Here is a 15,231-nt window from a genome sequence, read left to right as displayed (position 1 = left end):
AAGACTGGGTTAGTTCCTGGAGCCCACCTTCCCCCAGGTCCTGACCAAGAGAAGGGTGCAGGGGTGCAGAGACCACAAATGGAAGGGAGGGTCAGTCTGGAGCAGTGGAAGAAGACTTAAAGTGCCACTTAAAGTGGAAGCAGAGCCTGCTAGCCCTGGGCAGGTGGAGGGGATGATGGGGAAGAGCACAAGCTTTGGAGTCAGCGCTGGGTTCAGATTCTGGCGCCAGCTCTCCTGAGCTTCAACCTCCCAAAGCTTCAGTCTCATCTAGAAATCAGGGATGAGGACAGGACTCACTGTCATCTAGGTCCAAATGACGTAAGCACTCAGCACAGGGAGCACGCAGTAGGTGGTAGAGAACTTACAAGCCTCAGAGCTGCCATCAGTAGAGCAGGAAGGTGAAGAGAGTCCCCCTCCCTGGGGTCTCGGACCAGAGTGGTTCCTGGCCTGCAGAGGACAGGGCTCCGAGGGAGTGAGCATGGGAGGAGACTGCACATCTGATGCCCTTGGTTTAGACTTGGGCACAGGTTGCTGCTCTGAAGGCTCAGCTGGACCTGGCATGGTCCCTGGGGCTTGCATGATCTCTGCCAGAGGTGACAGGTATAGGGGTGTGGCAACAGAAGGCCATCCAGGCATCCTAAGGGACAGGCCTGACTGCAGTCAGACTCAACCCACCTCTTTCCAAACAGCTGTCCCTGGAATTTTTTGCAAACTCTTCCCTGCTGAGTGGGCAGTGAGGCTGCTGCTGCCCTCGTGAGCTCTAGCTGGGCCTGGTCAGTGAGTGGCCCCTGCAGGGTGGGGTCGAGCTGACCTGGGGAAAGGCTTCTCTCGGAAGTCTTAGCCCCTGTGCCCAGTCCCATCCATTGGGGGCCAGCTGTCCTCACCCACTCCACCTACTCAGGGGAGAGCCAGACTCTTGGGTTATCTCCCCCTCACACCCTCCTCCTAGCTACTTTCAGAGTCTTTGAGGAAGCCCAGGTAAAGGGACAAGAGACCAAGAAACAGGCCAGGTCAGACCCACTAAGCAGGTAACCGGAACCTTTAATTTTATTACTTGGAATGCTTAATGCAGAGTTAATAGGGGCTGGAGTAGCTAGGAGAGGGGAGCAGACAGGGGACTATGAGATAAATAAGGGGGTAGCAAACGTGTTACATGTGGACTGGGGGCTGCGGAACAAACGGGGCAGGCATAGCTACGTACTTTATTCAGATACCACTGGAGGCCAGGGGCAAAAGGCAAGGGCAAAATGTATAGGGCAGGATTTTGGGGTCTTAGACCTGCTGCCGGCCTCCTGGTGCTGGCCCCACGGCTCCTTCTGGAGCCAGGGTTTGAGCCTGTGCAGCTCTAACCCCAGACACCAGGGAAGCCATGGACAGCTGAGAGGACCAGGGGCTGGCCAGGAGCCAGGGAGGAGGACTGGGGGACTGTCTGAACCCTTCCCCGCCCTGCCTCCTCACCTGGGGTGGGCGTCAAGGCCTGGGAGCTCATGGCAGGGAGACCAGGGGCTGTCCCCAGTTAGACAAAGACCAGGTTATTGGCACAGAATTGGATCTGGGGGGCCTCTGTGCCGGTTCCTTCCTGTTTTCAGGAGGGAAGGGGTGTTGAAGGGATAAGAATTTCCACTGAGCTCCACCCCACCCCACAAAGCGGTTCAAAGCTGTCCTCGGCCCCTGAGTGACACAGCCAGGGTCTCTAAGCCCTGATGCAGTCCCTGGTGGCCTAGCTTAGGCACCATGGCACAGGGGCCTGTAGGCCCTCGCTGTCCATGAGAAGGAAACCGGAGTGGCCCAGCCTCCCGCGCTGTCCCACCCTGCATGCTTCCTCCCTTCCCAGGGGGTGGTGGCCCTCCTCAGGTCCTGGGATAGAGGGTTTCTGGGGGAGGTGCAGCCTCATCCTTCAGTCTAGGGGCATCGGCCAGCCTCCTCCTCCTCTGCCCAGGCTGTCAGCCAGGGCCATGCCTCTGGGGCCTGGATGGGGCGGCAGGTCATCAGGGCGGGAGCAGGCAGACAGCCTTCCCTCCACTGTCAGCCCCTGAGCACCCTCCGCCGCCACCACCAGGCCCGAGACTGGTGAGGAACAGGACGCACAGCGGAAGGAAGGGGCTCGGGGCCCAGCAGGGACTGGGCAGGGGCTGGTGGTGACAGGGCCCTCTTCAAGGCCGGGACAGCGTCGTATATACTGGCTGCTCCCAGTGTGTGGGGCTGTGGGACTGGGGCCCTGAGGGGCTGGGGTCAGAGATGGCCGTGTAGAGGGGCCGCTGAGAGGGCCCCATGTAGGAGAAGGCCGAATAGAGGCCCGAGGCCTGGCCCGAATGGCCATAATAGGGTCCTGAGGGCTGATGGTCAGAGTAGTCAAACTGGGGGCGGGAAATGGAGGGGAAGGCGGAGCCGTAGTGTGGCAGGCTGAGGGAGGTGTAGGCGATCTGCGAGGTGGACGGCTGGTCGGCGTAGTGGGGGGGCCCCTGAGGGCCTGCGGTCTCTGTCTTCACCTGGGCTTTGGCATCCACACCAGGTGGTGAGACCGTGGGCAGGGCCACACCCGGTGGCTTGGAGATCCAGGCGGAGTGTCCACTGGCCACGGCCAGGGCGCTGCCCAACCCGTAGCCAGCTGCTGAGTAGCTACCCACGTGGCCTGGGTGCCCATTGGGTGGCAGATATTGGTCCAACTCAGCCACGTCAAAGGTCTCCATGTTGGACATTACCTCGTGGCTGATCTCGCCGATGTCCACATTGCCGAAGTCGATGTGAGGTTTCCCGCCCTCCCCCATCGAGCGCCCATCCCGCTTGGGGTCTGCCTTGCCGGACTGCAGCTCTGTCTTTGGGGTGGTTGGCGGGGTTGGTGGGCCGTGGCTCTGGCCTGGGATGAAGGGAGACACAGAAGGGCAAGGAGAAAATATGTCAGAGGCAGGTGGTGCAGTGGCTGGACGGCCCACTCTCAGGCAGCTGAACCTCCTGGAAGCTCAGGCCTGCCCTCCACGACCCAGTGGGCTTACATGTTTCATCAGCAAGTTGGCCTCCGTTTACCTCCTGGTCTTAACTGTTGATTACATCCTCAAGTCTTCTGCTGGGTCCTGCCTCCACCCTCCTACCCACCTGGTAGGAAGCCCTCTCTGTCGGCAAGTTCTTCCCACGTGGCTGAAGACGGCTCCCTTCCTGCTCCTGTTGCTCCTTGGTGGTGACCGGTGCTTCCCTTTGCTCTGTACCATCTCGCTATCAGACTCACCTGTGCCTCTCGCCACCCAGGACCCCAAATGGCACTGTGTCCCCTCCAACTCCACTTCTCGCCCAGAACCTGCCTGCTGACCATGCCCAGCTCCATCACACACAGGTCTGTACTGCCCCCCTGGCTCCGGAGCTGCCTTCCCTCCTGTGCAGAAGGGGACCAAGATCACTGGTCCCTGTTCCTGGTTCACTTCCTCGTCCACCAGGCTCTTGCCAGGTGTGGGGGTACCAACAGAACTGAGACAGGGCCCGCTCTCCAAGGGCTTATAATTTGGGGGAGATCAGAGACCTGCGTGTGCCTAGAGCAGGAAGTGCTTTGATGAGGGGGTGTCCCAAGGACTTGGGAGACCAGAGGAGGAAGCCGCTCACCCCCCTGGCAACTGGGGGAGGTCTCACTGAGGAAGTGTCTGGATGGGGCCTTGAAGGGTGAGAAAAAGTCCACAGCAAGCTTCATTCTGGGAGGTGGTTCTGTATGTTCTTGTGCGTGTGTGTGTGCGCGCGCACATGCGCGCGCACGTGTGTCCCTGAATCTCAGAAGGTGAGGAGTAGGGTACTCGTGAGAGATGGTGGCGCTGGGCTTCCATCACAGAGATGTGTTTGTGGTCTTATGAGAGCAGGACCTCCCCCATCAGACCACAGGCAGTGCCGAGTGCTGCCAAGGGTTCTGGCCTTCAAGACGCCTGCCTGGGTTTGGGTCCTGGCTGTCCTCCTGTGGGATGGGGGAAGACCCACTGTTTCTCTTAAGCAGCCTCCTTATCCTTACACAGTGGTAAGAGCAAGCGGCTCCTGCCTCCTCTGCCTCTGCCTCCTCTGCTGCAGTCCAGTGGGTAGTTGGATATTTTTGGAGACCTGGCTACGTGGATGGATGCTGCCACCCTGGTCTCAGGGGGCTTCTTGTGTACCTGTTTCATCCTGAGCATAATTCACTTGCTTTCACCCCTGCTCCTCCCTCTAAACTGTGGGCTCCTTAAGCCAGGGACTGTGGCCTTCTCTTGGTGGTACCTCTGGAGTCCCCTTCAGTGCCTGACACAAAGTAGGACTCAGCAGGCAGAGCTTTGCTTACTGAGTACTTCCTGTGGGCCAGACTCAAGTGTGGCACTTTCTGGACATCCTGAAGGAAGTGAGGTAGCCGTAGTGCCAAGCAGAGCCCAGGGCGCTCCACTGCTGGGTGCAGATCTCAGCTGTGCGGCAAGTGCCTCCTCTGTTTCCTCATGTGTCTGTTGACAGTAACCTGCCGCACAGCTGAGCCCGAGCCCCGGCAGGTAGTGCTCATCTTGCTGTTCAGGGCCAACCTGATCATTGAATGAGTTAGGCAATTAGCATGGTGCCTGGCACACAGTAGGTGCTCAATTAATGTCCCTCTTATGATCACTGAGAAGAACTGAACAAGGTATCATATGTGTGGCCTGTGCTCAAATCACGTGCACGTCCCTCCGTCAGAGCAGGAGGGCCAGAGGCTGCGACTCCTCCATCTCGCATCTCCCCACATGACCCTGTGCGCCCTTCTCCTTTGGTCACTGCTGCAGCCCTTCTCGCCCGCGGCTTTCAGGTTCTCCCTGACTGGCTCTGTGCCCAGCAGTGAGGTTCTCCTATCAGCCCCGGCCAGCGCCATCTTGCTCCCCCTGCCCCAGACGCCCCTGAGCTCCCTCTGGCCCCTACATCCAGAGCCCAGGGCTGCTGGGGAGTTTCAGGGTCTCATGCCCCCGACTCTGCCCTGCCCGCCTCCCTGAGCCAGCCCAGCCCTGCCATCAGCACCTGGTTCCCAGCCCTGCGCTCACCTGAGGGGTGCTCAGGGTTCCCGTCAGACATGGGAGAGCCCTCTTCCGGGTGCCGGTGGTCCAGGTGGGCGCTCTTGTAGTGGGCCTGGATGGCCGTGGCCCCTCCTTGCTCGGCCTCCCCGCCCGGGCACTCGGCCTCCCCTTGGGCCGCCTTGCCGTTCTTCCGCCGCCGGGGCTGGTACTTGTAGTCGGGGTGGTCCTTCTTGTGCTGCATGCGCAGCCGCTCAGCCTCCTCAATGAAGGGGCGCTTGTCACTCTCGTTCAGCAGCCTGGGTGGGGCAGTGAGGGGGACAGCAGAGCCACACTGAATGTCAGCGCCCGGCTGCCTTCCCTCGGAGGCCCGAAGCCCAGGGCCCTGAGGGGAGGCCCAGGGGCAAGACCCTTGTGGGGACTAGAAGATGAGAGGCCCAGGAACTAAGAGAGCTGTCATCTCTGTCCCCAGAGCTCTGAGGAGCTGAAGGAGAGGGGCCAGCCCCGAGGGCCGGTTAGAGGTAGGCCCAGAGCCAGCGCAGATGTCAGCTCAAGGAGGGGAAAACATTGTCGTCACCAAAGCCGTCCGCAGGTGGAACGGGCTCCCTGGGACTGGAGGTGCTGAACACAGAGCCCCGTCCCTGCTGCTCACTAGTTGGGTGTGACCTCGGGCAGCTGAGCCTGAGTTTCCGCACCTATGAAACTAGGATGCAGTGACTGCTTTGCTGGGGTGTGTGGTCACCAGAGTAACAGATGTGAAGGGCCTTGTCCCAGGGCTGGGCAGGGAGGCACTTGAGAAACAGGCGCTGTTCTAACGCTGCCTGGGGGAGCCAGGGATGGGCCCCTCAATTCTGGAATACTGATTTGGTGGATTCCAGGATGGTGGGACTGAGGGGGACTGGGTGAGTCCTCTTCATTATGGGGCATGGTCTCCTTGGGGAGATCCAGGGGTGACAAAGTGTAGAGGAAGCTCAGGTTTCTCCGGACCCTACTACAGCTCCCAGGATCTGCCAATGGAGGGAAGGAGCCCTGGAGGCGGTGCCCAGCCTCAAGCCAGGAGTGGAAGGGCTTAGCTGCCCCAGGGTGAGAAGGGCACAATGGGGTACCTGCAGAGGGGGTTGAGGTGAAGGTACGGGATTTATAGAACCCAGACATAGGGGACTGACCATCTAGCAGTCTTTGTGGGAGGCAGCCTGTGTCTGAGGGCCCTTCTCTCCAGCCGCCCCGCCCCCTTGCCCAGTAGGTGCCCCCCCTTAGCGCCCACCCCCCTGCCTCAGCCCCAGGCAGCAGAAGGCTGAGCCGCTCCTGAGGCTGGGAGGGGGTGGTCATACCAGGCACCTCCTAGCTGGCCGCAGCATTCCTCGGCAGCTTAGCCCGTTGTTGGCCCCCGCCCCTGCCCCAACTGTCTCCAAGGGACCCTCTAGCCAAGCAGGACTATCAGGGTCAGAGACACCTTCAGGATGGGAGGAGGAGAGCCCGGGAACCAGAGGGTGGATGCAGGCACCTGCCCGGGAAGAACGATTCTGCCGGCGAGCAGCTTGGCCAGCAGGGGCCATAGCAGTGGCCCCGGGGGGCTGGCAACACTGAGCTCACTCTGACACCCCAAACTTTACCTGGGCTCCTGCCCAGCTGGCAAGCAGCAATCAGCAGAAAAATGGCAAGGGGCGTAGCGGGGGCCGCACAAGCCAGAAAGGAGAAAGATTCCAACCCTGGAGCCTGCTGTCGCCAGTTCTCAGCAGCACCATATGTAACCCTGACAGAAACTAACCCGGGGCCACAGCCAGCCCTGACCCCAGCCCTGAGCCCAGCCCACCTCCACCAGTTGCTACTTCCAACCCCAGCCAGGCTCTGCCCAGGCTGCGGCCCAAGCCCACCTGCCAGGTAGAGCCAGCCTCCCAGCTAATCACCACGCCAGCACCAGCCCTCACTGGCATTGCCACCCGTGTCGCCCTCAGCCCAATGCTCATTTGCACCTTCACCAGCCCTTTTCCTCCTGGTTACCAAGATCTGGAATGAAGCCGAGGGAGAAGGAAGGCTGGTTTCCCAATCAAACTAGAAACCCCAAGTCGGGGCACTGGCTGCTGCTGCATCTGTTTCCCCGTCAGCCAGGGGACGGGGCCTGTGGAACCGGGGACAGGACAGGCTCCAGCCTGCGACTGCTTCCCCAGGTTCTTGGTGCTGGTTGTTCTTTCCAGACAGGTCAAGCAGTGCACAGCCACCCAGGGATCTGGCTGGTCCTCCCCCAGTGGTCCCCAACGGTAGCGAGCCTGGTGGGGCTCACACAGCCACTAGGACCTGTCCTCCTGTGCATCTGACCCAAAACCCAAGGACAGTACCCCCAGTCTCTGTTCAGTTTTAGGACCCCAACTGTCCCCTTTTCTGATGTCCTGGGAGTGGCGAGCTTGGGAGGGAGTGTTCAGAAGCCCCTAGAATGACTGGCCAACCCAGCCCACATCCCAGCGTCTCTCAGGACCCCTTCCTGGGACCTAGGTAGCCACCACCTGTTAGCACAGACTCAGGTCCTTGCCATTGTCATGACATCTCCCACCCCTGGGACTGAGCTCTTAGCCAGCGGGCCTGCTGTCCTGACTGCCCTGCCCCAGGTTGGCCCCTGTCGGCGCAGCCTGAGTGGTGGACAGGAGGAAGTCCTGCTGAAGGGGGCCCAGCTCCTGGGTTCTGGGTGGGGGAACTACGACAAAGAAAATGGAGGGCCCTCTTAACCCTTGGCAACGGGGTGGGGAAGCAGCAGTCCATTCTGGCTTTGCTTCTCAGTGGTCTCCTCACATGCCCAGGTCCCCGGGGCCTGCTCTGTCTGCCTGTCCACCTCCCTCCTGGCCGTCGTCTCACTTCCTCTTCTTTGTCCCATAGCCCCAAAGGCGCTAGCTTAGTCTGAGCCCCACTGGGGTCTAGAGGAACCTTGGGTGGGGGAGCTGGCTGTGACCTCTGCTCTTGGCAGAGCTGGACTCTCTAGGTCCACATAGTAGCCAGCCGCCCGGCCAGGGCCTGCCCAGGGTAGGCCTGGGCTGAAGGCTGAGAGGCTGGAGGAGGGACCAGGCCATCAGCAAGCACATGGCAAGGACAGGCCAGGGTGATGGAGGCAGATCTCCTGGACTCTAGGGGAGCTTCCTGCATAGGCAACCATTCTATGCCTTTGGCCTCATAGACCCAATCTCCACTGACCAATCTAGTGTTCTGAGCCAGCAAAGGGGAGGGAGCAGACTCCTCTGACAGACCCCAGACTTCCTCAAATCCAGATATGCCTCGCTCCTGCTGTCCTTTCCCTGCCCCCACCCCCTGACCACTCTTTAGAGCGAAGGGTGACCCACTACTGTCATCAGGGACTAAAAGGGAAGATCCCTGATGAAGAGTTGGGAGACCTGAAGTCTGGCCCTGACTTTGCCACCAACTGCTCTGTGACCTTTGCAGTCCCTTTCCGGGCCTGTCTCTTGGGCATCAGGTGGGGATCAGGTAACTTCTGCAAATTGGCATCCCCTGGAGCCTCTGTTCTCTTTGGGATCTGCCCTGAGACTCCTGGGTGGGATGGAGGCTGCCCTGCTCCACACACGCCCAAGGGGCTAGGCTGGGCCCCAGAGCCAAGGGTTGGAGACTTCCCGCTGGGGGAATGTTTCCCTAGAAGTCAGAGCTGGTCCCTGAGGGACCCTCAGCAGGGAGGGGGCCAAGGTTTCCTCCTGGCTAGGGCACTCAGCTCTAGCTCCCAAAGCTGCGGTGAAGAGTTGCTCAACCTTGGGTGGGGCCCTGAGAGGAAAGATGGCGCCGACTCAGAGGGGCAGGAAAGGAGCCAGAGACTAGCTCTGGTTCTGGGACGGGGTGGGAGGGGGAGCCCCCTTTCTGTGTACCCCTCCCCCTGGGGAATAAAGAGGCCGCTAGCCCAAAGGAGAGGGGGTCCTGAAGGCCCAGGAAGACAGCTGGGGCAGGAGGAGGCTCTGGGTGGCAGGGAGCATAGTTCGTAGCCCTCACTTTTCAAGACTTTCCTCTGAATTCCTTCTTTCCCTTGATCCTCCCCCATTCTGACCCGGCTGCCTCAGTTTCCCGGCTCATCAGCCATGCCTTCAGTTCTTTCCCAAGCATTTCCGTGATATCCGCCGGACTAGTGGTACTGGTGACAGTGGCACCCTCGAGTGTGGGGACGTAGGAAGAGCCAGTGGAGCCTCCACTGGCCCTCCTTCCCTGCTCAGGAGGCAGCCCCAGAGGCCCTGCGCTCCGCCATAGACAGAATTCCAGCCGCGAGGGGGCGCCTTCCCACCCGCCACCCCAGGGGGCGAGACCCGGCCTGGCCCCTGGAGTTCGGAGTTCCAGGGTGCGCAGTGGCCGAACCCTGGACGTGTACCTGTGGCAGACGGGCTGGCATGGTCCCCACACCAGGTCTTCCAAAGAGTTGGGTTCCCTCTGGAGGGCCCAGGCGGTGCCCACCGAGTGGGGCAGGAGGCTGGGGCGCCCCCGTCTAGCCGAGTCCTCCCGCAGCTGGGGGCCGGCAGAGCTCCCGGGGGGGTTCGGGGGTGCTCACCTCCAGAGCTTGCCCAGCGTCTTGCTGAGCTCGGCGTTGTGCAGGTGCGGGTACTGGTCGGCGAGTTTCCTGCGCGCCGCCTGCGCCCACACCATGAAGGCGTTCATGGGCCGCTTGACGTGCGGCTTGCTCTTGCTGGCACCGTTGACGCGCACCGGCATGGGCACCAGCGTCCAGTCGTAGCCGCTGAGCACCTGGCTGACGGCCTCGCGGATGCAGACGGGAAACTTGTCGTCGTCCGCCTCGCCATCCTGCTGCTCCTTCTTGACCTTTCCCAGCTCGCCCGGCCCGGGGCTGGCTCTCAGGCCGGAGCCGCCGCCGCCGCCGCCGCCGCCGTCGGGCCCCAGCGAAGGCGCGCTCCCCGGGGACAGGCAGCGGGGCTCCTCCGAGCCCACGGGGCTCAGCTCCACCTCTGACAGGTCCTGCTCCTCGGCCATGTCGGCCCCGGTCGCCGCCGCCTCGGCCGCCTCCCCCGGGCCCGCCGCCGGGGTCCTCGCGAAGAGCCCAACGCCCACCTGGACGGGAACAAGGGCGCGATGGAGAGGCGGCGGGCGCAGCCCCGAGGGCGGCCCAGGGCGGAACACGGTGCAGCCCAGAGGTGGCGCAGCCCCCGAGGTGGCGGCCCTCCTGCTCGCGCTATGCCCGTTTGGGCCTCTGGGCCCCAGCACATGCCAGACCCCAGGTGGGTGCGTCCCACCTCCGCGTTTTCCCACCACCTGGTCCCAACCGTCTCTGGCTGTGGGTGAGGTTTTTCTTTTTAACCTCCTTTCGGGTGGAGGTTTGTTGATGGAAAGGAAGAAAAACGGACCCTTTATTCTACTCTAATCCCGGCCCCTGGAATTTCCCACCTTTTCTCTCACCTCTCCGCCTTCCCCTCCGCCCACTCCGGCGGATCTTGAGGAGTTGGGGGGAGCTGCTGCGAGTGTCAGCCTCTCCCCCCACGGGGGGCCTGGCGGCCTGGGAGGAGCAGGCTTGCACTCACCTCCTCCGACCTCTCCTCCAGTCTGGGGCTCGTCCTTAGGAAGTGGAAAACCGTGTCCCAAGGTGTGCGGTCCAGCTCGGGGCTGGGGGGTGACGCTGATGGACTGGGAGGGAGGGGCTGGGGGGCCCTGAGCCTCAGGCCACCTCCTGGTTAGGACGGAGCCTGAATCCTCACCACCAACCACCCTGGCCGGACAGCCTGAGACTGACTGAGCGACTGAGCTGCTGCGGAGGGCTGGGGAAGGAAGGAGGGGGAGGGGGAGAGGAGGGAGGGAAGGGCAGAAGGTGGAGCCTCCAGCTCGGGGCCTTCATCCCCAGCACCCAGGGCTCCACCCCGCCCAGACCCCCCCAGCCCGGCTCCTGCCCTGCTGCCCAGGCCCGACTCCTTAGGCTTAGCCTGGGTTTGGGCAGGCAGGCGTGCGAGGGAGGTGTTAGGCCAGGGAAGGGACAAGTGCTGGTGGCAGGGTCAGAACCTGTTGCTTGGAGGAAAATCAGACCCAACCAGGACCCCGGACCTCTGCCTCAGGTGGTGGGATGCAAACTTGGCAAAGGACTGGGGAGAGAAGTGGAAGAGGCCGGGCAGGCCCCACAGACCTGTGAGGGGGCAGGCCTGGTTGCTTCACTTGATAAATCATATTGGGTGCCCACTTCGTGCCAGGCACTGTGGCCAGCCAGTTTTGCTCTGTCCCCCTCCCCTGCTCTTGCTGCCTCAACTTAGGGAACATTTAGGTCCCAGCCTGGCAAGGCACTGGGCAGCCGGACACCTCTGTCCAGCACAGAACCCACCCAGCCCCCGGCCCTTCTCTTCCATCACCCCCCCCCCCCGCGCGCCCCCCCCCACAGGCTAATGGGGCTGCCTGGCCCAAGGTAAAGACCCGGGAGGCTGAGGTGGGGTGCAGTGAGTCCTCTTCAAGTAGGTCTCAGAGACCTTCTAGGTGCCACTTCCTGAGACCCAACCCCTACACACTGGGCTCAGCCTGTCTTGGGAGAGGGTGGGGAAGTCCTAGTCCTGGATGTCACAAAGTCCCCCAATCTGAGGAGGGGTGGCACTGCCCTGTTCTGCTTCCCTCCTCTCTGCCCCCTCCCCTTGCTTGTTCTTCCTTCCCACCACTCCCATGACTCGATTCCTTTTCTTCTCCTCTCTCCTAGGTGTCCCCTCCATAGGTCACAGGCAGCCCCACTCTGGTGGCTAGGCAGAGGTGGGGGTGTGAGTAGGGACAGATGGAAGAGCCTGGCTGCGCTGGTGACCATGTGTGGTTCCCAGTTCCTTTACAGGTGGGCGAGGCCCCAGGCCCACCCCAAGAGGGCCCTGTTTGGAGTGGGCTGGAACAGGGGTCTGGGGAGGCAAGGCCTCATGCTTCAGAAGGCCCAGGGGGCGGAGGGGGGTGGGTAACAGGACACAATGAGGTAGTCACACGAGGCAAAGGCATGTTGGGGGGGTGGCGGACATTGGAACACACACACACACATGCTCGCGCACACACAACCAGCCAGACAATCGGGCCAGTGTGTCTGGGGCCGCGGAGCCCAGTGAATTAGGAGTTTGATAAGGGTTTTCTCTTTCTCTCGCTTGCTGGCCTTGGACAATCTCCCCCCAGTTTTCCTCGACGCCACCCCCGGCGCTGCCAACCCTCCTCCCCCCGCCTCCCTTCTCTTCCCTGTGCCCAGACTCTTGTTCGGGGCCTTGAAACAGTGAGCTGTCTTTGTTCGAAATACAGGTGAACGGCAATCATGTGATTAACACACACACACATAAAAAGCTTTTTAACAGCGCCCGCCCGGCCTCAGAACTGCCCGGAGAGGAGCCGCCCTGGATGGACAGAGGGACGGAGGGACGAGCATCCAGCCAGTCGTGTCCCAGCTGCCCTGCAGCGGTCTCCAACGCCCGCTGCTGCCCGCCCGCCTGCCCGCCTGCCCGCCTGCCTGGCATCTCACTCCCGGTGGGTCCCTGCTCATCCTCCCACCCCTTGGTCCCTCCTCTTGTAGGGAAGGACCTCCCTGCTCCCTGCTGTGTCTGTGACTGGGCCTGAGACCCTGGGGCAGGGAGGGGTGCTGTGGAGGGAGAGGGCCGAGGGCTAGTGAGCGGGACATGGGGTCTCACAGCCGCTCCCCTCTCTAACTCCCTGCCCCCTTCACTCTCCTTGGCCCTGCTGCCAGGAAGGGGTGGGGAGAGCAGTGGGCACATTGGTCCCCAGAGAAGTCCTGCCAGGCCAGGGCCAGCTCCCTCTTTCTCTCTTTCCTCCTCTGTTCTCCGAGCGTGGAGTCTGGGCTCCCGGTGGAGAGGTACCGGGGAGGCAGGTGGGCCTGCAGAGGAGCCCAGAGGCTCCCAGACAACCAGGGCAGTGCCTGCGGGGTCCCCACTGGAGCACACCCCTGCCCACCAGGCTGGGGACTGGGTCCCTTCTTCCCACCCCAGGCCCTGGGAACCCAGTTTTCTCTGGCAGAGGAAGGCAGAGCTCCCTCCCACCATTCATCCCTGCAGAACAGGGAGTTTGAAGAGTGGGGAGGGGTCCTGGGCAAAGACTTTGGGCCTTGTCCCTGGAAAGATGGCCAGGAAAGCCAATGCCACCTTCTGCTCCTTTCCCTGCTGGGGGTGTGGGGAGTCTCTTTACCCCTCATTCCTGACCCTCCCCCAGGAATGGCTGTGACCTCACCCCCCACCAAATCTGCCCTGAAAGGAGGGCTTGTCCTCATCAAGGCGAGGCCCTGGTGGGCTCGAAGGCCACCTGACTCCTGGTGTGCAGGGAGCAGAGAGGGGCTGAGGCCTCCTTCCTCCCACCCACCGGAGGCCTCTCGGGGCCACAGGTTCCCCGGAACCCAGTCTGGGTTCTGTTCAGCCTGCTCCCAGATTTCCCCAGAAGATGGCCCTGAGAGGAGGCAAGAAATGAGGTGCTGTCAGTCAGGGCGGAGCCGCCCAGGTCAGCAGTGGCCCTTAACCCTGCACTCCCAGCCCTCTCTCTCACCGGTGCTGCCTTGTGGAAGGCCCTGGGCCCCAAGTCCTCATCTGTCACGTGGGTGAGGATCCCTCCTTCCCATCCAGCCCCCGCCCTGCCTTGCACACATGGAGGTGAAGGTCAGGAAATCTGCTCTATAGCCAAACCAGGGGCCAAGACGTGGTGAGGGCGGAGAGCCTCTGCCCGGCCTCCGTTTCCCTGCGTGATCTGCCCTGGGCCCCTCGCAGGACAAGGGAGATCAGAGGAGGGGCGCAGGGAAGCCTTCACCACCTCTAGGCACGTGTGGATGTGACCTGGGGTCCCGCTGCCCTCTTGCTTGGCGCCTCAGGCCTGCGGCCCTGCCTACCTCCCTGGGCACAGGGCTGGCTCAGTGCTTCCCACCAGGCCCAGGCTCCGCCCGGAGGGATTCCATCCCTGCCGCCCTGCCCTTTAGAATCATTCCCTTTCTTCCTCCTCCCTTCTCCTTCCCCCTTTCCTTCTTTCCTTTCTTCTTCTTTTCTTTCTTTTTTTTAGACAGGCTCTCACTAAGTCACCCAGGCCAGCCTCAAACTCTCAATCCTCCTGCTTCAGCTTCCCAAGTCGCTGGGATTTCAGATGAACCACCATGGCCCACGCTTGTGGCGTTAGACCCCCTAAAGTCTGGATCCCTCCTCAGACTGGTTAATTCTGAATTTCTGGGGACAAGGGCAGATGTGGGTTTTTGAGACTCCCCAGTAGGACTTGCTCTCCCTCAGAGGTGGGTCTCTGAACCTGGAGGCTGGGAGGGGCCCCCTGCTGGAGCCAGAATCCCAGGGAGAGGGGAGGGCTGAGGCTATGGGCCCAGGACTGAAGGCCAGACCTACAGGGCACCCTGAAGCATCCAGGGGGTTGGGGGCATGGCCGGGAAGGGCTGTGCATTGTGGAGGTGGAGGACTGAGGGGCAGGTTAGGGGTCAAGGGTGGAGTGTGACAGAGACAGAAGCCACCCAGGAGAGCCTCAGCCTGGCCCGCGGGAGATCCTGGAGGCGAGGCCCTCCCCTGAACACTTCCTAGGCCACCTCCCTCTCTGGGCAGGGCTGTATCTGCCTGGGTCTGGGAGGTAATGGAAAGGAGATTCCACCACTAGTATCCAAGTGGCCCTGGGCAAATTGTGGTATGAACCTCAGGACTTGGCTTAGTACGTGTAAAGTGTATTCACTGTCTCCCCAAGTGGGCGAGAGAAATAAGGACACACACACACACACACACACACACCCAGCACCTAGCTTACGAACTGCTCGATAGATGTTAATTAGAGAAAGTAACTAGTGTTAGGCCTGTCAGGGGGCGTGGAGGGTGCCACTTGGTCCAGTGCTCAGATCCTGTGAGCAGCCCCCGTGCACCTCCGTCAGCAGCTCAGACCAGATGTGCTACGCTCCTCCCTCACAGGTGGGCCTCCCTGCCTGCACCTGCGCAGTAGCAGAGGTGTCACTTCCAGGGCTTCCTGTGGGCCAGAGGGTTCCTGCCATTTCTCTCCATCTTCTACCATCCCATGAGCAGGTGACCCCATTATTTTCGTTTGGGAAGGAAGCTGAGGCGTGAGGAGGTTCCATGTGGCCCTGCGCTCACCTGGATAATGATGGAAGGACACAGACTGGGGCCTGGCATCAGCCCCTGGCCACTCTGTCTGCTGCCTCTTGACCTGTCCCCTCCTCCTCCTCTCCTGCTGGCCCTGGCACATGCTCTCTTTCCTTGGGGTCAGGAGTCTTGAGCCTCTTGTGCCTGCCGGAGGCCTGAATTGCTGGCCTAGATCACGCTGCTCTTTGGAGTGGTTCCTGGGCACC

At 61.7% G+C, this 15,231-nt stretch overlaps 1 protein-coding gene across 2 annotated transcripts; it reads right to left on the bottom strand.

Moving 5' to 3' along the window:
- Positions 1-1,021: 1,021 nt before the first annotated feature.
- Positions 1,022-10,699, bottom strand: Sox10 (SRY-box transcription factor 10). Of its 2 annotated transcripts, none has more exons than XM_005322261.5 (4): positions 10,478-10,699; positions 9,496-10,010; positions 5,001-5,269; positions 1,022-2,857 (listed from the first exon to the last, which is right to left on the bottom strand). In XM_005322261.5, the coding sequence occupies exons 2-4, from the start codon at positions 9,930-9,932 to the stop codon at positions 2,154-2,156; spliced, it is 1,410 nt and encodes a 469-aa protein (XP_005322318.2). In that variant the 5' UTR covers positions 9,933-10,010; positions 10,478-10,699; the 3' UTR covers positions 1,022-2,153. The 2 variants fall into 2 exon arrangements, with proteins under 2 accessions (XP_005322318.2, XP_077908885.1); XM_078052759.1 differs by lacking the exon at positions 10,478-10,699 and adding an exon at positions 10,356-10,434.
- Between the last annotated feature and the right edge of the window lie 4,532 nt (positions 10,700-15,231).

Source organism: Ictidomys tridecemlineatus, chromosome 6 (assembly GCF_052094955.1).
Source record: "Ictidomys tridecemlineatus isolate mIctTri1 chromosome 6, mIctTri1.hap1, whole genome shotgun sequence".
Classification (NCBI taxonomy): domain Eukaryota; kingdom Metazoa; phylum Chordata; class Mammalia; order Rodentia; family Sciuridae; genus Ictidomys; species Ictidomys tridecemlineatus.
Note: the sequence above shows the minus strand (reverse complement) of the source record. Positions and strands in the feature narration are given on the sequence as shown.

Bases quoted from the DNA above. Each gene is read 5' to 3' on its own strand.
- Sox10 (XM_005322261.5), bottom strand. From the start codon at position 9,932: ATGGCCGAGGAGCAGGACCTGTCAGAGGTGGAGCTGAGCCCCGTGGGC. The intron at 5,270-9,495 runs GTGAGCACCCCC...TGCCCCACCCAG, and splicing joins ACGCTGGGCAAGCTCTGGAG to GCTGCTGAACGAGAGTGACA. The intron at 2,858-5,000 runs GTGAGCGCAGGG...CCTTCATCCCAG, and splicing joins GAACCCTGAGCACCCCTCAG to GCCAGAGCCACGGCCCACCA.